Genomic DNA, 23,025 nt, shown 5'->3' with positions numbered 1-23,025 from the left:
TTCCAGTACCCCCAGAGGCATGGCATTTCTGAAGCCCTGTGCCATTAACTAATAAATTTCTTTTGGGTCTTTGCTTCCTTATGATAAGATCTGCATAGTTCTTAAATGCTTCTTATGAATTCTGTATTCTGAAATTCTCACCATGAGTAAGACTTTTATCCCTTTGCTTTCTCCTACTGGTTCATATTGAATATATTTTAGGAGACAGGGGTGAGAATAAGAACTTTGTAGAATTAAAAAAAGGGCTTATTTGGAAATCACCTGCTTCTAGTACTTATGTTTCATCAAGTGTCACACTAGTTGATCTGTTTTGCTTTGACAGGCATCTTTCTTATTTTTATTTTTGATCTTGGTAATGCTCTTACTGGAAAAATCAGATTAACAGAAGTTTATTTCAATAGCAGGAGCGTGTATTAGCATTTATATAGCTTATTTCAGCTTTTCTCTAAATGAAGAACAGAGAGGTGTGAAGAAGGAGAATGAGAGGTTCTGTGAAACCGGTCACATGCTGACCCAGTGGTACCCAACAGTGAATTTACAGGCAGAAAGTTCTGCTCCCGTATCTGAGCCTGCAGCCCACTGTGTGTGAGTGACACTTCTGGCTACCCAGAAACAGAGTGGGAAGGCAGATGTCTTCATACAACACTGCAGTAGTCTAACATTCATGGACTGTTTGTGTTCTTGGGCAGTCATAAGATATTAAAGCTTAAAGTTCATAAAAACCTCCGTAAAGGTGATCTACATGTGATAAAACTCATAAGGTGTTATTTAAACTAACTGCTTACAGGTTTGTTTTCTTTTTCCCCCCAATTGATACAGGTGGAATCAAGAGATACGTTAAACAGTATTGCCCTGAAATTTGATACGACACCCAATGAACTGGTTCAATTAAATAAACTTTTCTCCAGAGCAGTTGTTCCTGGACAGGTACTATTACACTATGTATGTTACTTACATCATTGAACAAAGACTTTTTCTCTTCACCTATACTTCTTGCTTCTACTAGAGAAAGTGTTAAAGTACTTCTTATACTGATTTTCACATTGACTTTATAAAAGACTTCAGTTTTCTTCCATTTGAATTACTTGTACCTATTAAATAACTGCCTAAAAAGGAAAATGTAATGAAACTACCTGCCTCTCTCAAAACTGGGGGCTCTTAACTTTAAAACTAAATGTACTTAATGGTATAATGACACTTGGGTATAAGCTAAATTGCTACTCTGTAAGTATAGCAGGCTGTTGATCAGCTCTTGCTCAGAGGATAAATTCAGGGTACAGCACACTAGCAACATTCCTGACTGTATGTTAATGACTGCAGTTCTGTTTTAATTGATGAGTGTTTCCATTCCATCCTGAAAACTTGCCGTCTTTTTACCAGGGGCATATGAATTATCACTGTTTTTTCTTATGAGTCACTATTGCTTACTTCTCCCTCTCCCCCTTCCTTCCCCCCCCCCCCCCCGACTTTTCACTTCTCTTCAAAAGCTGCCCTGGAAACAAGTCACCAGCTACCATATTAGATGAAGCTATTTGTTAGTAAGCCCTTTCTGTTTAAAGCATATTGTATATTTATTTCTGATTGCTGCAAAATTGTCTATGTAACTTGAAAACCACACCAAAGAATAATGTATTTAAGGAGAAGAAAAGCTGAATCAACTTTAGTTTTTCAAATTCAGTGCTAAAAGCTATATCTATAAACTTGTTCCCCAACCTGCTTCTTGGTTACTCAAATAGTAGAATAATAGCATGAGAAATAATCAGTCAGGTCTTCCTTCCACACTGTATTGAGTGATTCTGACATGCTGTATGTTTTTAATGTTTTCTCTTTGAGCTTTTTTCTCAATTACTGTGACCAAAGACCAATCTTATCTTAAGATAGCATTTAAAACCTTTGAAAATTTAAAGATTAAGTAGTACTTTGTATTGGTACTGTGGTATTGTTTAATCCTTCAACTTCCTCATAAAGGAAGTTTTACGATTGCTCTTTTTGAAGAGGAGATCGTGGTAGAGTTCACAAATAACTGTCTCCTTTGTCTGTAATTATATATCTCTATATAAGAATATATAGGCATATTATATATAAATTAAGTGGGACAGAACTGATTTCTTGTAGGTTATTTTGAGAAAGCATGGCAAATATACTTGAGCTAGTGGGAAACTTAAAGTAAAACTGAAAGCATAACTTCTAACTACATTATATCTTTTTATAGATTTTGTATGTTCCTGACCCAGACTACATTTCTAGTGTGGACAGCTCCCCTTCTCTAAGCCCTATAAGTCCCCTATCACCTACATCTTCAGAAGCAGAGTTTGACAAGGCTACAGTAAATGTAGGTATACCTGTTGTCATTAAAATTAATTTTGCCTGTCAAGATAACGATACACAATATAAATGTGATGCTTTCTTCTAAGAGTGTTCTTCCCTTCTGGGGAGAAGGTACATTACAATAGGTGGAGTTGAAAAGGAAAATGATGCCTTTTCAGTGAAAGTTTTCTATATGAAAACGATGGGTAAAGTCATTTGTAGCAAAATACTGTTCTTTGAGATTGATATCTTAAATACTATTTCCATCTGCATTTGTTTTTGATATTACCTCTCAGAAATAGTTAGACACTTTGTCTCTAACTTTTAGTCTTACTGATATTTTTTGTAACAGTGATATATTGGCCAGACTACTGTGTGTAGGGGTTTTTACTCTCTGTAGAGGTGGAGGGGTTGTCTGCATTTCACTTGGTGATGCTAAAGAAACCGTCTGTTCCAGTGAGGTGTTGATAAAAGGTTGATTATAGTCTCTTTTTATTCAGTAGGTCTTCTACCCATGTAGACTTTCGGATACTACAATTATGTAGCCATTGAAGCTGTCCTGTAATTCAGCTTGAATGTGGATGTCACTAGGAGCTAGATTTACAAAAGCATTCTTTCCAGGTTTGCTGTTACTGCTTTGCTCTTCTCAGAATTTCATGGTAAGAACTCAAACCAGGAAGATTCAGTCTCTGGAACTTCAGCTTCTACACAGCTTCTACAATCCTGACCTCATTCAGCTGTTTCCTAATATGCCAGCCCTATTCTTTTGCTGGTTATGATCCTTTTTCCCAAGTGACAGCTCTTCTTGCTAGTACTTAATACAGTGTATGGTTAAGCTGTCAAACATCTGTTCCAGAACTCTGTGCTAAAAGCTTACATAGGCTTTAAAAGAGACTTGATAGTGTGGTGTGGTCTCTGTGTGTGTGTGTGTGGGGGGGGGGGGGTGTATGTTTGTTTTGTTCCCCCCCTGCATTGGTCCACAGAAGTTTAAATTCAAAGTTACTGCCTCACTGTAGAACAAGTTCCCCAGTTGCATCACCAAGTGTGGTGATGATTCTTCTACAAAAAGTTACCGTGTGCTTTTGCTGTCCTTATACCTTTAATCTGACCTAGTATGGCTGTTCTTACGAGATGTTTCTGCTATCAGCTATAGTAAATAATGTCTTCTATATTATATGTCAAACAAAGTTTTGTAGCACAGTAAATTGACTAGATTAGTGTGCAAGAATACTTTTAAATCTGAGTGACCCTGTGCTACGTTAGGCCTAACCATATAGTGTAAGTGGTGAGAAGTTACTCAAGGGAAAATTATTAGTTATAGTGCTAGAAAAAAAACCTCTTCCTACAATGAACTAGATATTCCATGCAAGAATAATACCTTCATCTGCTGGTTCTTATGGATTATTTTGTATGCACTTGTTTGCATATAACAGATATAGAGGCTAAATAGTGTAACCATACCTGTAACTTTTCTTTTTTGGTGGTGGGGGCAGGCTGGGTTTTACTGATTAAATGCAGGTCACATGTATAAAAGGTTGAAACTGTAGAGGAGACAAAATGGATTAAAATGCTTTGAAATCCATTTAGGCAACAAAATAACTGCATATACTGAACTGCCTACACTAAACAATTCAAGAGTTAGTTCTGCAGCAATACAGAAAGTATTGGGCAAATGAAGTTTCTATCTGGTACTTCCCATTACATGTTATGGATGACTACAAGCTGTTCTTTCAACTCTTCAGGAGATATCAAACAAAGAAGCAGTATGACAAAATAAATAGTAGTGTTTAAGCTTCAATTTCTGAGGCTTTTTAACTCCGTGTGAACAAGGAAGATGTAGGTGTTCCTAGGTACATTCATCAAAAAAGAGGAAAGAAATAATCAGTTCTTACTGTGGATTTTTTTAACCTCTCTTCAGCAACATGGATACTATTTGACATGTGTTTGAGAAGTTAAAGTTGGAGATTTTGTTGTTGTTTTTTATAGTACCTGTTTTTCTATAGTTTTTCCTTCTCTTTACTGATTACTAACCTTCTAAATGAGAGCAGTATTAACATACATTCTCTAATGTTTTATATTTAAATGTCTGCATTCTCTGACTCCCCTCTAATTTTGACTCCAGGTTTATGGTTTAAATTCAAATCTGTCAAATCAAAGAGGATGTTACTCTGCATATATAATCTGAAGGAGTCTTCTGTCTGTGCCATCCTGGTTGAAATTGGTCACTTCCTCACTAGAAACTGAATGAGATAAGTAGGCAATAGTAATCTGAAGAGACTATTTTGTCTCAGCAGAGGTTCAGAATTTAAACTATGTTGTGTTTTACTTTTTGTTTCCATTTTATCAAGCATTAAAGTAGCTCAGCATCTAACTAAAGTAGCAATCATTTAACTAAAAATACATCAGCATGTGGATGGTGTAAGGATTGTATAATACTTTTAACTTGTCCTGTGTTACTTTGCTTAAGCTAAGACTTCAATGTATATTTGAATAAGGTTGTTTTTGTCAGTCTATGTGTAAGTAATCAGCTTAAATTTAAGCCTTTGTTATGATGCTGGTTATGTGAAAGGCGTCTTCATCTAACATCTGATGAATGAATTTAGGAATATCTGATGATCTTTAGTACCTATAAAACTCAAAAGCCAGTTCAAAGTAATGTGTAGAGACAAGAATGGCATTACGTTTGAGAAAAATCTGCCACCAGTATTGCTCCAACTTGTGTTGCATGGGTACATGCACAAGAAATAGCCAGCATATTTCCAGTGGATTTGGATATCAACTGGGAACTTCTGCATCTGCTCTTTAAATAATAAGCTGTTGCAAAGGTGACCACATAGTTTTGAAAGAAGGGCATATGTGGAAAGAAAACTCATACCCAGGAAGCCTGCTTTTTAACAGTATTGCCATTAGCTTTTTCAGTAAAACCCAGTTTTGTGCTGTTTGATTTGGGTGTTATTCCATTATGTACGGAATGGCAGTCTGGAAATGCTGATAAACTCAAAGCAGGGCTTTGAAAAAAGCAATTTTTCCATTGTGTCTGTGGGGGTTTGGACTTGTTTCTTTTTCCTCTTTTAAAAAAAGTCTTGTTAACAGGCTTCTCTGTTCATATGTTGACCACTTTTTGTTGTTGTTTGGATGTACTGATAGATAGCAGGACAAATAATTCTTCCTCTCATTTGCCTGGAAAGGTCATGGAACAAATTCTCCTGGAAGTTATGTCTGAGCATATGAAAGGCACAAAGGTGGCTGGGAACAGCAAGCATGGATTTACTAAGGGTAAATCATGCCTGCTGAACCTGATCACCTTCCAAGATGTGATGACTGACTCTTCAGGTGAGGGGAGAGCAGTGGATTTACTGTGACTGTAGCAGTGCCTTTGACACTATCCTAAAGTGGTGTTGTAAACATATCAGGAGTGTAGACTATGAGATCAGGTAGAAAAATTGACAAGATCTTTGGACTCAGTGATTCAAGATTTTTTTGTGTGCTTTGGGTTTTTTTTGTTTAGCTTTTTTTGGGGTGGGGTTGGGTGGACAGTTACAAATCCCGTGGTCATTACTGGGGCCAGTATTGTTTCATTTATTCATCAGTGATCTGGATGGTGGGACAGTTCACCCTCAGTAGGCTTAGGGAGGACGCTAAATCAGGGAAAGTGGTGAATACACTGGACACACAAGGGCTGCCATTCAGAGGGACATCAAGAAGCTGGGGAGATGACAGAAACCTCATTAAGTTCAACAAAAGCTGACCCTTGCTTCTGGGACAGAACAGCCCCGTACAGTATTATGGGTTGAGGCTATTGCCTGGCTAGAGAGCAGCTTTGCAGAAAAGGACTGAGGGGGGGATGAAGGGCAGGGGTGTACTGCCCTGATGGTCACCATCTTGAACTCACGTCAACAGTGTGCAGTTGTGATGACGGCTAACCACATGCTGTGTGGCAGAAGAGAGTAATGCCAGAAGGTTAAGGGAAGAGATTATTCCCCTGTCTGGGAGGCTCCCGAAGCTGCATTTGCAGTGTTGTGCCCACTTCTGGGACCCCAGTACAAGAGAGATTGACATGCTAGAGAGTCCAGTGGCCACCAAGATGATTAGGTAACAGAAGCGCGCAATGTACAGCAGGTGGCTGAGGGAGCTGGGTTTGTTTAGCCTGGAGAAGAAAATGCTAATGGAGAATCTGATTTGTTTTGCCCATCTAGTGTGTGTGTTGAAGGTGGCGGTGGGGGGTAATTTATAGAGGTAGGAGTCAAGATCTTTTCAGAGGTGCAAAGCAAAAGCATGGGTGGTGGTAGTCACTAGTTGTTTTGCAAGCAATCCTGGTTAAACAATGGGAAAATGTTTTTCACAATGAGGATGGTTAAGCACTGGAACAGGCTTCTTTGACTGTGGTGTCTCCAGCCTTGAAGACATCAAAACTCAACTGGAAAGACTGTGAACAATTTGATCTAACTTAGGCCTTGGCCTGCTTTGATCAAGGGGTTGGACTAGAAGACCTTCAGAGAGCCTTTCCAACCTAAAGTAATAGTAGGTATTATGAAACAGTAACAGCAACAGCACTTAAGGTTTTTGTTTGTTCAGGTTGAAAAATCATCTTTTCTGCTAAATACCTGTCACTCAAGTTTTGCATGTCAGAGTAGTCCAGATAGCGCTTTTGTGAATTTTGATTATTGTTTTGTTGTTTGTTCCAAGGTAGATTCTGAATGTCACTGCCCACTTGCATTTGTTATCCTGGACTTGTCAAGCTGTGTTACAGTTAGGTTAACTGTTTGCATTGTCAGATCAAAGCAGTCCTTTAAAGTGCAGTGACTTTGGAAATCTTTTTTTGCAATTGCTTTCATGTCCGACCAAGAACAAAAAGTATATGACAATCTCTTAAAGTTCATGCTGACAAAGGCAGGCTGATAAGTTCTTTGTGTTCTCTTTTAGGATCCAGATGGAGTCCAACAAAAAGAGTCAGCTGCTTCACCAGTACATCCATGTGTTCGTCCTACAAGAGTGGTATCATCCACCTCTGAAGAGGAGGAAGCATTTACAGAAAAATTTCTCAAAATTAATTGCAAGTACATCACTAGTGGCAAGGTATTTAAGCACTCATGTTTCACCATCCTGGACTCTATTACTATATTAAATGGAAAAATAAAGCACATTTAAAGCAGAAACAGAATAAGACCTAGTGACAGATAGGCAGGTGGACAAATGGATCAGCTTACATGTATTTCCCCCCCCCCCCCCCCCCCCACGCACACACACATTCTTTTCTTTGGATTCCCAGAGTACCTGTCTTTTATGACATAACAGTTAATATGTAATTCACCTGTGATGGACCTCCCTGAGGCCATACTGCTAGGTAGATCTTAAGTGTTAAGGGCAGGAAGTCTGCCTTGTTACATATGTTAATATATCAGTAATTCCTTTCACTGATGGTGGCTAAGCACATGCCTTAAACTCCAAGGAAATATTTAGTTAGGTAGTTTCACTTCTGTTTTCCTAAAGCAGAACATAGAACAGAATTAACTTCCAATTGTGCAAACAAAAACTTCCCTATCAAGTGTAGTATGGTAGAAATCTTGGCTTTGAGATTCTAGCAACAGTTCTCTCAGTAGTGTCTTTACACAAATGCCTCGGGTTAATGGCATTTGCTTAGCTTAAGTTTAACTCATAATTGCACAAGTCTTGTGTGGACCTTAGGGACTCAGAATGCAAAGAAAAAATGGGTATCTTGCTCTCCCACCCTGCAGAAGAATGCCTTTCTACTAGGCATTTCAGTCCTGAAAAATCTTACCTTCACTCAAGCTGAATGAATGCAGACAAACTCGATATACTTACCGTAATTCCTTCTTCACCTGAAGTTTGGGTCTGCATATATAAATGCTGCTAATTATGTTGCTCAGGGGCGGAATGGGGGGTTGAAGTCTTGTTTTAAGTTTTATAGATACTATAAAACAATGTTTTATGGATTAAGAGCACATATTTGAAGTCTCAGTCAGAGAGACTGATGTTCCTAAATCAAAAACTAGTGAAAACCTCTTTTTAATGTGTTGAAGCACAATTTAATGTAGGAAAAGGCTTGTGTTAAGATAAAACTTTTCTTTTTCTTGCTTTTAAAGACTGCTTTTTTCTGTATGTGCTTGGAGTTCTTGGTCACACTTATTTCCTATGTAATCATATCTTGGGGAATTCCTGTATATTGTTTAGAGCCTAGAAGCTCGTGCCCTTTTACGTTTGTTCAAAACATCTGGTTCTGGCCACTGTTAGAGACAAGATATTGTGCACAGTTAAATATGGGGTGGTGTGAACATGCCATGTCATGGTCAGGTAGTAAATCAGTATAGAGTAAGTAGTGTGCTGTAGTCTCGCACCCTAACTTACTGTTTGTTGCATATGTAGGCATGCCCTTTTTAGCAGCCACATTTCTTGCTTCTTCCAAGCATGAGACTCTGGAGGTTTTGAATCTTGTCAGTATCACTTCTTCTGCAGGAGAAAGCTTCCTCCATCAGTTTCTGGTTCTTCGAATTGTTCATTGGGAAACAAAACAATATCCTGAAGATAGTCTGCTTGATTCTATTTAACTTCACCATTGTGTGTCTATAAATGAAATTAGTATAAGGGCTCTGAAATTCTTTTCTTTTTATTAGCCCTGCTACTTGGCTTGCCTTGTTTTGAAAAGTAGTAGGTAAAAGAGAATCACCAATATTAAGGCCTTTTTTTAAAGGCAAGATAGGCACAGAAAGCACAAACACAGTGCTCGCAGTAAAAAGAGTACTGACAAGGATCAAAAACTGAGAAACAAAAACTAAATGGCTATCTTTGTGATAAAAGCTTGATGAATGGTGCATTACAGTTCTTGCTCTACCTTGTGTGTTCAAGAACAAAATGGAGTTATTTAGAGGTAATGTTTGTTCAAAAACTGCCTGTTAGATGTCCTCTCAAACCTTCTTAAAAGGACATTTTACTGAACTGCCTGATCTTAATGTTTGGACTCACTTGTGGCTTAAAGTTGGGCTTTTAATTCAGAATTCATCTCTCTAATATTGTATTAGAACTCCTGCTTCCTGAGGTCTAAGCTACCTTTTCAGTATTCTGGCTCCCTGATCTAAAGAGCCAAATGTGTATAAATGGTAAAGATTTTTCTTCCAGAAAATACCTAGGAACTTTACTGGGAAAAAATTAAAACAATTCAGAACAGAATGTCTATGCAGAGGTGCAATTTAATCCATTTTTAGTGTGCCTGTTTTACATATCTGGATTAATTATCCTTTATATCCTTATACAGACCAGCTTTAAGACTTAAAGGTTCTGTTTTTTAAAAAACCTAGTATCCAGATGGTTCTTCATAATAAAGTGGCTCAGTATTTCTCCTTGAGACTGTCAAACCTGAGCTGTACCTGAATGAGTTCATTGGATATCTTTAGAATCTTTCTTACATGGAAGAAACTTGGGTTTTACAAGTGATGTTTTGGGGAGTTTTGCTGAGAGACCAGAACTTCCCTTAGCAGTATCATGTTGAACTACTTAATAGTTGCATGCACAATGTGATTTTTTTTTTTTTTAACCTCAGTTTCATTAACAGAGTTAGGTATTTTTCCTCAACAACTAATTAGAGATGTGGTCCCAGAGAAACCACTCTCAGGTTATTTGGTGGAAGATGCCCTAAAAAAATTTTCCTGCTTCCTTTCTATCTATGACTGAGCAGCTTATAACCTTTCTTCAACTTTTTTGTTGCAGAGCTAGAAAATTAGGTGATTGGAACAAAGGTTGGCAGTATATATTAGTTGTGTAGGAGTTTGAAGCATGCAAGCCATTGCCCAATCTTTTGGCTTATGCTCTTGCTCTCATATGCTGATCTTTCTCTCTAGCTACGTTATTGCTGCAATATTTTTTGAAACACTTTGAAAGTCTAATTTGAATAAGGTATTGTCAAAGAGCTGTTTTCAAAATGTTCAGCAAATTCTGAGTACCCTTCAGAGGGACCTATACTGAAGCACACAACAGAGCATGACCATAAAGGAGGAGCTAGGCTCCTTTCCCTGTGTTGATATATGGGCAATGAGGGCATTGAGAGGGTTGCATAGGATGTATCCCCCCTTGCTGTTTTCTACTCTGAAAAATGTTCACACTGGAAATATTTTTCAGCAGCTTACCTAGGTCAGAGAAGGAGCTGTGAAACTTCCTCTCCCCACTCCAAAGGCAAGGAACCAAGAAAATTTTACTGGGAACAGAATTTAGGCTGTTGTCTTTAGTGCTTCTAAGGTAACAGAGAAGGCTAGATTAGTGATGAAAAGATGGTAAAGGATAGTAGGCTGTTGGTTTTATTCTGGGCCTCAGTACTGTGTTCCATTTCTGGGCATTTTGTGGAACAACTGTGTCTTCTGTCACAGTCCATTGATGTGTATGAGTAACCAGATAAGTCTATTCAGAACCTAAAATGAATTCATGGTGCTAAAATGCTGAAGAGTTCATCACTGGCTCACTGCTGAGACAATAGTTCTGAATTATGTGTGTTGTAGGAATGCTGATATGGAAGTTTGTCTGGTCTATAGTGGCAAACTGACAAAGGAATAAAGCTTCAGTTACTCTTCTATAAATGTTTCAGTTTTATCTTCATTAATGCAAAGCTGTGGTACTTGCTGTCAAAGACTGGAGCTCTTTCAGCTTCCATCATTCAGGGAAGGCTAATAAGCAGTCATTGACTGGTGGTTTGCTAGATGCATGTATGCTCCCACTGACCGCGTTTTGTTCGGATGTTATCCATTTTTCTCATAGAATCAATAGCACTTGGATTGCTGTCCTTGCTGGCAACTCAGTTTATTGAGTAATACAGACCTCACAGGTTTTAAAGAAGCTTTTCTCCTGCAGAAGAATTTGACAATAAAAATAAAAGCTATCTGTTTTATAGAGGAGTTGCAGAAATTATTAGAGAAAGCTTTGGTGACATTGGCATGTCTGAGAAAGGAATAGCTAAAATGTAGGTCCAAATAAAATGTTTATCTATTTATCCGGCTGCTATTTCAAATTGATCTAGCTACCTAGGTTAGCATTCAGTGATCTTTACCTGGCAGAGGAGACACCATGATCAGGCAGGTGGTTTTCCCAAGGTGAGGCTTATCCCTTGCACTCCAGGTGTGCTGACCCCCCTTTCCCAAATGTGGGAAACTTGACTTTCTTTTTTTTTTAAGGGGCAGGGACCCTGGTGACAAAGGATGCAGAGAAGGCAGACATACTGAATGTCTTCTTTACCCCAGTCTTTACTGCTAAGACCAGCCCTCAGGAATCCTAGATCCTGGAGACCACGGAGAAAGTCTGGAGAAAGGAAGACTTTCCCTTGGATAACGATTGAGTTAGGGATCATTTAGGCAAGCTGGACACCCACAAGTCCATTGGCCCTGATGGGATGTGCCTGCAAGTGTGGAGGGAGCAGGCAGACATCATTACTAGGCCACTCTCAATCATCTTTGAAAGGACATGGAGAACAGGAGAGGTGCCTGAGGACTGGGAAAAAGCTAATGCCACTCCAGCCTTCAAAAAGGGCAAGGAGGAGGACCCAGGGAGCTACAGGCCAGTCAGCCTTGCCTCCATCCCTGGAAAGGTGATGGGGCAGCTCATCCTGGGTGTCATCTTTAAGCATATGAAGGACAAGAAGGTGACCAGGAGTAGTCTGCATGGATTCCTAAAGGGGAAATCATGCTTTACCAACCTGATATCATTCTCTGGTGGAATGACTGCCTGGGTAGATGAGAGGAGAGCAGTGGCTGTTGTCTGCCTTGACTTCAGTAAGGCTTTAGACACTGTCTCCCATAACATCCTTATAGGCAATCTTGGGAAGTGTGGGCCAGGTGAGGGGACAGTGAGGTGGATGGGTACTGTCTGAATGGCAGAGCTCAGAGGGTTGTGCTCAGTGGTGCAAGGTCTAGTTGTAGGCCTGTAGCTAGCGGTGTCCCCCAGGGGTTAATGCTGGGTCCAATCTTGTTTGACTTACTCATCAGTGACCTGGATGGAGGGACATAGTGCAGCCTCAGCAAACCTGCTGATGATCCAAAAGTGGGAGGAGTGGCTGATACCCCAGAGGGCTGTGCTGCCACTCAGGGGGACCTGGACAGGCTGGAGAGATGGGCAGATGGGAACTTTGTGAAGTTCAGTAAGGGGTAGGGCAGAGTCCTGCCCCTGGGGAGGAATAACCGCATGCTGCAGTACATGCTGGGGCCTGATCTGGAGGAAAGGAGCTCTGCAGAGCAGGCCCTGGGAGTCCTGGTGGACAGCAAGTTGCCCATGAGCCAGCAGTGTGCCCTTGTGGCTGAGAAGGCCAATGGTATCCTGGCATGCGTTAGGCAGAGCGTTGCCAGCAGGTTGAGGGAGGTGATCCTCCCCCTCTACTCAGCCCTGGTGAGGCCGCATCTGGAGTGCTGTGTCCAGTGCTGGACTCCCCAATATAGGAGAGACATGGAGCTACTGGAGCAAGTCCAGCAAAGGGTTACTGAGATGAGGGAGGGCCTGGGGCCTCTCTCCTATGAGGAGAGGCTGTGAAAGCTGGGCCTGTTCAGCCTGGTGGTGAAGAGAGGACTGTGGGGGGGGATCTTATCAATGTGTGCAAGTATCTGAAGGGAGGGTGTCAAGAGGATGGGGCCAGGCTGTTCTCAGTGGTGCCCAGTGACAGGATGAGAGGCAGTGGGCACGGAGTGAAACACAGGCAGCTCTGTCTGAACATGAGGAGAAACTTCTTTACCGTGGGGGTGACTGAGCATTGGAGCAGGTTGTCCAGAGAGGTTGTGGAGCCTCCTTTCTTGGAGATACTCAAAAGCTGTCTGGGCAGGGTCCTGGGCAATGTGGTCTAGGTGATCCTGCTTGAGCAAAGGGTTTGTGGACTAGATGATCTCCAGAGGTGCCTTCTAATCTCAAGCATTCTGTGATCCTTTGTAATGATACAAATAATAGTGTTATTGATGATGCTTAGTGTGTTATTAATGCTTTAATTTTTACCTCTTAAATTTGAGGCAGAAACTTTTCTCTGGAGGAGTGGACTGGGAGGTGTTCATATAGTAATTGGATTGTATCATTCTAGTGGGCCAGCAATGTTGTAGTGTTCTGTTTGTCTCTTAAACAGATGACAACAAAATAGTGACCTCTTGTTGAAGAGTTATAAAGCCAGTGTTTTCAAGATATGTGTAGGCTTTCAACTGATTTGTGTTCGTTTCAACAGAAGTGCTTGATCAGCTTTGAAGTATGTAGGAAAGGCTGATACCTGCAAAGGTTTAATTCTTCTATATTTCTCTATCAGTATAATGAATTTTAAATAGTCTGTCTGACAGCTTAATTCAATTTATCTATTGATGCCAAGGGTTTATGCTGAGTGTTTACCTGTTGGTGTAGAGGGCTTTCTCTGTACCAAAATATGCAAGCTTCTAAGGTTTCTGTCTGTGTGTTTAGTTGAGGTTAGAGGCAGGCTTTGGAGCTGTCTGTACATGTTGAGGACACCGTTGTGCACAGTGTGCACCATTTCCCAGCCCTCAGATGTTCTTCTGACTATTCTAGAAAGCTGCCGTGCACAACAGAAGGTCTTTGAGTGCGTTTTTTGTAAGCAGTCAGTAGTTGGGCACTCCTTCAGTTGGAGGTTTGCCTGCAGAAAGATTGTGTATCTACTGTACCTCAGCATCTGGTGTGTCTAAACAGCACAAGGTACTGTCTAGTTTCTTTAAACAAATTGGAGTTTGTCCTGGAAACAGATTTTTGTCCTGTATATGGTGCCCTCTACTTGAGATATTGACAAGCCTAGCTTGTGTTTGGTGGGTAGAGTGGGTTTTTGGTTTGGTTGATTGCTTTTGGGGGGAAATCTATGTGAAATTGACTTAGGAAATTCTTCACTTATTTTTGCAATAAAATACTTCTTTAATCTGTTTTGGACCTGGACTTTTAACTTGCTTCTGAGAGCACAGATGCAGTGTTTTTGTGGTTGTTGTTGTTTGTTTTAACCAAGGACCTTGTTGACACAGGTGATGACTGTCAATTGTGACAACTAATGCTTGATGGGAGAACAATCTCCTTTTATTGTCTGAAGTCTGAGCAATCTCAAATGCTTTAATATGTTTTGTGTACTTAATTACAAGGAAGAGTCACAAATAAAGTGAACAAATGAAGACAAAATTTTAGTCCAGAAATGAAGATTTCTCTAGGGAACTTGATTAATGATTGTTGCTACTGAGGAATATGTAACTTCAGATGCTGATGTGATACATCAAAATCCTTAAGCTAGAGCAGTCACGTAGCTTTGCTTTTTTGCCCCCACCTTTTTCCCCCTCTCCAGCCTGACTGTTTTGAAGATGATCATGTGACACATGGGCAGTGGAAGGTGGATAGCTTTGGTCCTGAATTTTGATTGCAGTGTTATTTGTGTAGGTTTTTGGATCCTTTCATCCTCTTGGCCAAAACAGCTATGAAGAAACACTTGTTTACTGTTGTTCAGACAGTAGAGTTGGTCTTCCAGCAGTAAGGAATCTTGTATGGATAAGCTTTTGCTTTTTGTAATACTGAGAAAGTCCCTATTTAACATATCTCAGAAGTATGTAGCACACTTTAAAGAACCATTTGACTATCTTAATAAGCTGGGTCTGATGTTCCACTGTAGTACAGATTTTCCTTTTTTATCTTTTTCCTGATCTCTTTGTGTAAGCTGTCTTTAGAATTATTTAAAGAATTAATTGACAGGATTAATTTTCAGTGCTTGTCAACTGCTTGAACTTTAAAGACCGTATATATGAGGTGCATTCACTTGTCATTAAAACATGTTCCCCTGAAATAGTAACAGTTCTAAATAAAGCGCTTGGAATTCTCTGCAGTCAAGAACTTATTCAAACATTACATCCATGTTACCTCTTTGGAACCGTGTAATGCCGTGTCAGATCTCTTGAGTTCAGTTTGGTTCTGTTTTGATGTTTTGTTAGAAGTGTAGATGAGTCTCTAATACTTGGGTGTATTCTAAACATTAGGCTTATGAATACATTGAGAACTGTGTGTGTGCGCACATGTGTTCTGCTAGTCTCATTGTTTTTAATATTTGTCCAATACAACTTTTATTTTTTTACTTCAACATGCATGCATGCCCACATATATCTTTTGTTGCAGGACACTGAGCCCTCATAGACTTTTATTCTTTAGCTATATATTTCATCACAGAATATGTCCTTTGCCATTAAAAAGGGTTATGGCCTAGGCTTTTGAGTCAGATCTGGAGAATATTAATAAAAATTTCACTTACTGCTATTAATAGAGTTCTCTTATTAATGACCATATGCGACTTAGTACAAAAAGCAACATCATTTCTATATACCAAATTTACAGAACTAATATTTCTTTAAAGAGAAGTAATTGTTCTGAATAGACTCACTGATTTCTGCGGTCATATGAAATTGCTTTCTAGTCTACAGTGGATGTTATTTAAAATTCTGTTGACCATCATTCTCTTGAAACTCCTTCTTGCATGGTGAAAATCTACCTGCCATACAGTGCGTGCTGTGTGTGTGTGTTGGGGTGGGGGGAGTGTATCAGTGATAGTTTGTTCTAGAAATCTTAAATCTCTAGCTATATCTTGCTGATTCTTAGAGCACAAAATATATGTTAAAAACTTTAAAATGGCACATAAAAAACCTGACTAGGCACTGAACTACTAAGAACATTTAAGTGTAGACACTTGAGCTACTTTGAGACTGTTCTTATTTCACTATAATAGTGGTACTCTTGGTTACCGCTGTAAGCTTTTTTGGTATTTATAATTTTTCTGCCCACTATATGGCTTTTTTCTTTTTTCTTGAACTGTGAGGGCGATTAGCCATCACAGTGCTGGAAACAAACTTCTGTAAATGGGAAAGAATGAAGTTCTATCTTACACATTGCTGATGTGTCTTTCTCAAACAAAAGGGAAAAATTTCCCCAACACATCTCAATAATTTTTCACAGAACTGGATATTTGTTCAGTTCCTGATAAATTTTGTCAGTATATGAAGTAACTTTTGTATGACTCTTGCACAAAAGTTTTGAATAGCCTTGTAAATTTGCAAAGCCTTCAGGTTTATTCCGATTCTATAACTGAAGGATCACTACGATCCTACTTAAAGTTGCAATTCCTGCAGTTAATTTTAGCTTTAACTCTGTTTATTTTTCTGTCAGTTTAATTAGTAAACTTCTTAAATGGGCAACTGGCCAATACTGTGTTTCTAACTCACTACTCAAGAGTTTGATGTATAATAAATTAGTTTGACATCTGTGTTACATAAGAACCCCACTACATATATTAAGAATATCAACTTTCTTTATGCTTTTTCCATACAAAAAGTTTAAAATCTGCTCTTACATATATACTACAGCAATATCATTATTATTAAATTCATCCAAAGCTGCACCTTGATGATGTTTGTCATGAAAAATCTTTAATATTTTTAAACTGTTTTGTTCCTTAAATTTATCTGTCTAATTGAGCAATAGGTCCATTTAGTCAGAATGATCTGAATTGGATACTCCTGTTGCTTTTGTGTAAAGAAAATGGAGGCAAATGGCTGTTTACAATCTCTCTTATTTTTGAATTAAAGCAAAGAGAGAAGAGTTAGAGTAAGGCTCTAGAAAATGCTTGAATTTCCTTGTGAAAATAGGAGAAAGGAAAAAAGGGGGGGAACTGTGGTTATCTGGGAAGAATATAATCTTTTTCTTGGAGCTGCCTACCATATCCTTTAGTGTGGAAGTAATTTTATTTTACTCAGCACAATTATTAAGTAGCTGTACGAAACAGAACTGTTTTCTTTTGGGGAAGCAGGTAGTATTGATTTGCTTCCACAGAAAAACTGTATGTTTTTAGATGACAGTAAAGCTCAAGAAATTGTGGTTGGTGACTAATAAAAGTTGCTGAAATAAAGATAGAAATTTAAAGATGCTTTAATAAAAAATAGAAGACACTTTCCTACAAAAAAATTGAAAATAAGCTGAAACACTAAGGAGAAAATTTACCACTTGTTTTCCCTCTCATTTTAGGGAACAGTCAATGGTGTGCTGCTAGTGACGCCAAATAATATAATGTTTGATCCCCATAAAATGGATCCTCTGGTCCAAGAGAACGGCTGTGAAGAGTATGGCATCATGTGTCCAATGGAAGAAGTGATGTCAGCTGCTCTGTATAAGGAAATTGTGGACAGCAAAATTAAGGATTCATTAACCATGTAAGATAGAATAGTGTTTATGAAGCTTTGAATAAATATGAACTGTAGCCATATTGCTAACAACATAAAACTAGAACAAGCACACTTTTCTCCTTTTAAAGAAGAATATCCAAGATTGGCTTGGAGAGACCCTTGAGAAAGCTTGCATTATCTTAAGATCTTATGTTCTATATACTATACAGAATATCTTCTCTTCTATATACGTGGATTTTTAGTTTCCTCCAGTAATGTCTGTTAAAATCTGTATATGTTACCTGTGGCAAGAGGTACCAGAGCACTTCCTCCCCTCCCCTTGCCCACTATGAAATTGCTAATGGATACATTTATTGTCTTATGGTAGTTTAAAATGGATTTACAGAATGGAAAAGTCTAACTTAAACAGCTTTAGATTTAAATCTTTATTGTATACCACTTTCCATTTGCTTCTGACTCTAGCTTCACATACTCTCTCGTTGTTGTGACAGTAGTTATAAGATTAATCTTTCCTAGTTTTTTGTATATTTTTAAGGTATTGGCAGTAGAATTTTCCCTTCTTGGCTAGGGAAAAAACTGTGTTCTCCTTCAGTCTAACCTTGTCTGAAGTGAGCAGAGTGAATTTTGGTTGGTGTACCATAGTCACTGGTGTGTAGCATGATAGTATTTAAAACTGGCTTTAAACAGTGTTATCAACAAACATTTATTTAATTTTGTCCGTTTCCTAATTTTTATTCTATTTATTCCTTATTTTATCATAAAAAATAAGTTGAATTCTAATATTAAAGCTGAACAGTACCTTTAAAGAAAAAAAAATAAAAATCATGGCACCTTTATATATAAAAGCCCAGAAAGGGCATAAATATTTGCAGATTATCTTGACCATCAAATTTCTTGGAAGTGAATTCCTTTAACAACTTTTTTTCCTAAGTAGTTGTGTGTATCTATGAGGAAGTAAAGCTGCTTGCCTGATTTTTTTTTTTTTTTTAATTCAACCATTTTAAGTAAGGAGGTAACAATTGTTCTGTACTATAAGTCTAAAGTATAAAGCTATTCACTAACTTTGAAGAACATCCTTTTGCAACTGTTACAAATTGTAACGCTTGTAACAGGTTGATTAAGCACATCTATCTTTAATCTTAAAAATACCTGGACAACCAGAAGAAATAATGTCTCATACCATTTTTAAGCGCAGTTTTCAGCAGTGATCTAATAATAGCCTGGTATCTTGACAGGGACCTGTTTGTGGCCCAAAGCCATGTCTGTCTTGAAAGAGGAAGACCATCTTAATAAACTAGTATTTTGGGGGCTTTTTGATGTACAGTGAGGCCTTCAGGATGACTGTTTTCTGGAAGCTTATTTTTGAGATTGAAGAATTTTTTCAGAATGGTTGTAATAGCATTTATTCACCACATGATGTACTGGCTGTTTTTCTGTTTAATTGGAGAAGTTGAAGGAATCTTTTGGGTTCATGAAGCCTAAATGCAAGAACATTGACTAAAGTTGTAACCTAAGAAAAGTTCCATTTAAGCAAACAAACAGTTCATTTTATGCTCAAGTTATAGGTATGATTTGATGCGTAATGCAAGTAATGTTACTGTAAGTCTGTAGGAACATTTCAAATCACTTTCTTTTTTCTTTTTGAATCTACCTCTTCAGATCATTATGTAACAATTGTAAAACAAGTTTTCTTCTAACATGTTAGTTATCTTAATGACTCAGTTTTGACTCACAAATTTACCTTCAATTCCCTGTAGATTTTTATGCAATTGTATTTAGCTTATAATGCAAATGCATACGGAATTCAAACATGTCTAATAATAAAAGGCTACAGTGTGCATTCAGATCCCTGTATGTCCAATTAGATTTGTCTTCCTTGTCAACTGGATAAACTATTAAATGAACATCTAAATTATTGTTCAGTCACAGCACTTCTGTACTTTTTCTCCTAAAAATTTGAGGCATGTTTATAAGGTTTCAGGAAAATTAAAATACAAATCTCTGATCTGTAACCAGACCTCCAGCAACTACAGCTAGATGTGGTAAGATTTTGTGTGTTCTGAGGTATTTGAGACTTAAATCATGTTTACCAACTACTTTTGTTTTCTAAGTATTCTTCTGCTATAATTAATACTGTTTTCCTCTCCTAATTTTAACAACTTTAAAACCTGTTTACACTTGGAAAAACAACAGGAATGCCAAAAATCATCTTATTGTTATAATGGAAATAGAGATCACAATACAGATAGATTCTTTGGTCCTTAAAACTGTAATTTAATGTTGTGTATGTTTTTTATATAAAAGCCATAATTTGTGGTGAAACTGGAAAAATATATTTGAAAATATACAGAATTGTTACCAATTTCATTAACCTTAGGTTGTGCTTGTCCAAGAGCACCAGTTTTCAGTGTAATTCCTAAATATTGAGGGAAACGGCTCATTGTAATGAGTGATAAATTCTAAATTCTAATCCACATTCTTCATAAGCAAAATCATGCCATCAGCCCAAGCTTAATATTATATTAATAAGAGGGTGTATATGCTCTCCAAAATTCCTGAAGTTTAGCAATGTCTGGGTGATGGTTTGAGTGATATGACCTAACTGGATAAAAAGTCTTTCAGAAATTTACAGTGGATTCATACTACTTCAGGATGGCGGGGATTAAGGCACAAGCTTTTTGAAAGGATTGATACTAGATAACGGAAGAAGTAATGGGCTTGTGGTAGCAAGGAAAATGGCATGGTAGAACTTCTTAATTGAAAGTATGTTAAAACAGGAAAAATTGTTTTTGGAAGTCTTGTACTACAGAATATTTTGAGAGCACTGACAAAAGATTGAGTCATGTAGATGCACTTGGGTATGTTCACAGCCCCCTTCTAGTTCTCCTCTTCTAAGACTTAAAGAATTTCTAGTAAGCTTATTTCTAAAGACAGGTTTTGAATATGATAATTTCCTTTGGGGAAAATAAATTCTGCTCTCATCCTTACATTTTTGCACTATTTATCAACATTCATCTCTGTTCTTTGAAATGTTCAGATAGGTAATATAACAGTTATGGATTTATTTTGCCTAACAGTATTTTGAAAGTTAGGTGCCTGTCTAAGCTCGTCAGCTAAGACACTCTAATCACTGTTAGATATTTCCCATGGGCAGAATGGTGAGATCTACTCTGGTTCCTATAGATCTGCATTGAGTAGTTTAGATAGCTAAGGTTAGACAATGATTTCTGCCATTCATTTCTCACCAGTGAGTTAGGTGTTAGCTTCATAATGGAATGGAACATACATATGCTGCTATAGTGACCTCTTTGGTAGACATAGCTTAGAAGATTGTGGAGGACTTCTACATTTGGAGATTATGGTTGCGTAGGATTTTTTCTTTTTTTATTTTTACACTTTAAGCCTCTCAAACAGGTTGGTGGGTTTTGTAGGAGAGCATCTTCTGGCCAAGTAGTGTTGTGAAGTTGGGAGGTCACCTGGGTCACCCTGGCAAAAGTCTGCCACAGGCCTACCTTTATAAGAATGTAGTTTATGGTTATTTCTTATTCAGGATTAAGTTACTAAAAAAAAAAAAATCTCCTCCTTAACTTCATTCAGTTTTAGATGATACTTACTAAAAAGTTAAAAGGCATCTTGTATTCTAACACTCTTATTTGCTTAACAGAGATGTAGAACAGCTGTCTGTAAGGGAACTTTGCCATGCCAAGAAAGTCGCAAGGAGCAATACAGACGAGATGGATTCAAGGATTCGGGATACAGGCAACGACAGCGCTAGTACTGCCCCGAGGAGCACAGAGGAGTCCCTTTCAGAAGACGTGTTCACAGAATCAGAACTCTCTCCAATACGTGAGGAACTTGTCTCCTCAGATGAGCTTCGACAAGATAAATCTTCTGGAGCATCATCAGAATCTGTCCAAACAATAAACCAAACTAGTGCAGAATGTTTAACAGTCATTTCAGACTCAAGTGAAACTCCTGGTTACTTAAAATCCAGTGCTGAACTGACTGCAAATGTTACACAGTTTGGTACTCCCAGTCTAGGCTCAGAAACTGCTAAAATATCTCCAAAGGAAGAAGAAGAATCTAGTGAAACTGTTGCAAACATCCTTCCACAATCTTTGCAAGGATCACATCGTGGTGAAGAGGATGACACACAGGCAGAAATCAGCAAAGACCAAGATTCCACACTAGGAAATGAACCAAAGGGGGAGAGTAAGATGGGAGAGGAATGTCCCCATTGTGAAGATGCCACAGACTCTCAAAAGAAAGAGACAACTGGCAAAGGAAAACCAGTGAAAGAGCCAACTCAAGACTCAGAGACAGAAGTTGAGGAACTTCGTAAACTCTGGAAGACCCACACTATGCAGCAAACCAGACAACAAAGAGAGAACTTGCAGCAGGATTCACAAAAAGAAGCTAATCAAAAAACCATGACTGCGGGAGATGGGCAGTTAGAAGGTAAGGGAGTCAGTGCTTAGAGGTACAGTACAAGTCTTCAGATTTGCAATATCTCCCTCCAGTTCCGTGGAATTTTCTCTTCCTTTGGTTTTGCTCATTATGTAAATCATTCTGTAGAACACATCTCCCCATATATTTGCTTACATTTGTCTTTGGGTTGAATATAGATAAGCTGTGTTTTTAAACAATTTTGAAAATTACCAGGGCAAAATACTGTTAAGAAAACTGAAAGCATGAATACCTTTGTTCCTGCTTTTTTCCTCATTGAAATTATATTTATCATCTTAATGCAATATTTTTTTAAGGGAGTTTTAAGAACCAGTGCTACCAGACCCATGAGGCATTGGTCACTGGCTCAAAATTAAAAATGTTCCTTGGCAATCACCTAACTGACTTAGATCTTGGTCCCAAAGTATGTGCATATGAATGTATTTCACTGAAGGAATTTCCCCTTTTGTATAGGGTGTCTGCACTGTGGTTAAGGTAAGGCTTAGAATGTGAGCAGCCAACACTTACTGGAAGTTTAACATAAAACTGTTTGAGATTTAAATTAGTTTTTCAGAATTTTGTTTTACTTGGATCTTGTCATTGTTTCATGCTGACTAGAACAAGGTTGAGCGTATGAAAATCATTTCTCAGTATGGATAAGAGCTAGATAATCAGATACTAATAATACACAATGAATGTGGGGAACAAGTAGACTTTTATTTCTTTGAGTACCTTTATTCCTCTGTAATGGTCAGGCCCAAGTGGTATTAGCTGGAAACTATCTTGCAAATCTATTGAAGTTACTAAATGCATGGAAGAATGTGTCTTTTTTTCTTTTAAGCAAGTTAAGATGATGTTCCTGAATGTATTTTATTTTGCTTTTTAAAAAGTCACTAGGTCACTTTTCTGATGCTTTTCAATCTCACTAATGGAAGTGAACTAGTCATTTTAGCTGTGCGATGTTTGTGGGCTCTAAAGAAGATGCAGTAATATAGTAATAAGTGTTACAAATAGAAAGAGTATATTTGAAGTGTATTTGAAGTTCAGATTGATTTCTGTTCATAACTAATAGCTGAGGTTGTATTGCGTAAAAGTGTATTTTTGGACT

The 23,025-nt window shown here is 38.1% G+C and overlaps 1 protein-coding gene and 1 pseudogene across 11 annotated transcripts in view; both read left to right on the top strand.

The window, feature by feature from the left end:
- Window positions 1-23,025, top strand: part of OXR1 (oxidation resistance 1) — a 276,903-nt gene that overhangs the window by 214,714 nt on the left and 39,164 nt on the right. For 9 of the 11 annotated variants that reach the window (XM_064507616.1, XM_064507617.1, XM_064507619.1 and 6 more), the window contains 5 exons: window positions 820-927; window positions 2,213-2,332; window positions 7,231-7,383; window positions 17,314-17,498; window positions 21,136-21,929. In XM_064507616.1, coding sequence (XP_064363686.1) covers window positions 820-927; window positions 2,213-2,332; window positions 7,231-7,383; window positions 17,314-17,498; window positions 21,136-21,929 — 1,360 coding nt within the window. Of the gene's footprint in view, window positions 1-819; window positions 928-2,212; window positions 2,333-2,867; window positions 2,967-7,230; window positions 7,384-17,313; window positions 17,499-21,135; window positions 21,930-23,025 lie in introns of those variants that run through there. The other 2 variants (XM_026119615.2, XM_026119614.2) reach the window with 2 other exon arrangements.
- On the top strand, window positions 11,349-11,495 carry LOC112994977 (U1 spliceosomal RNA; annotated as a pseudogene).

Source organism: Dromaius novaehollandiae, chromosome 2, assembly GCF_036370855.1.
Source record: "Dromaius novaehollandiae isolate bDroNov1 chromosome 2, bDroNov1.hap1, whole genome shotgun sequence".
In the NCBI taxonomy this organism is placed as follows: domain Eukaryota; kingdom Metazoa; phylum Chordata; class Aves; order Casuariiformes; family Dromaiidae; genus Dromaius; species Dromaius novaehollandiae.
The sequence above is the reverse complement of the archived record's forward strand: the minus strand, read 5'-3'. Positions and strand labels throughout refer to the sequence as shown.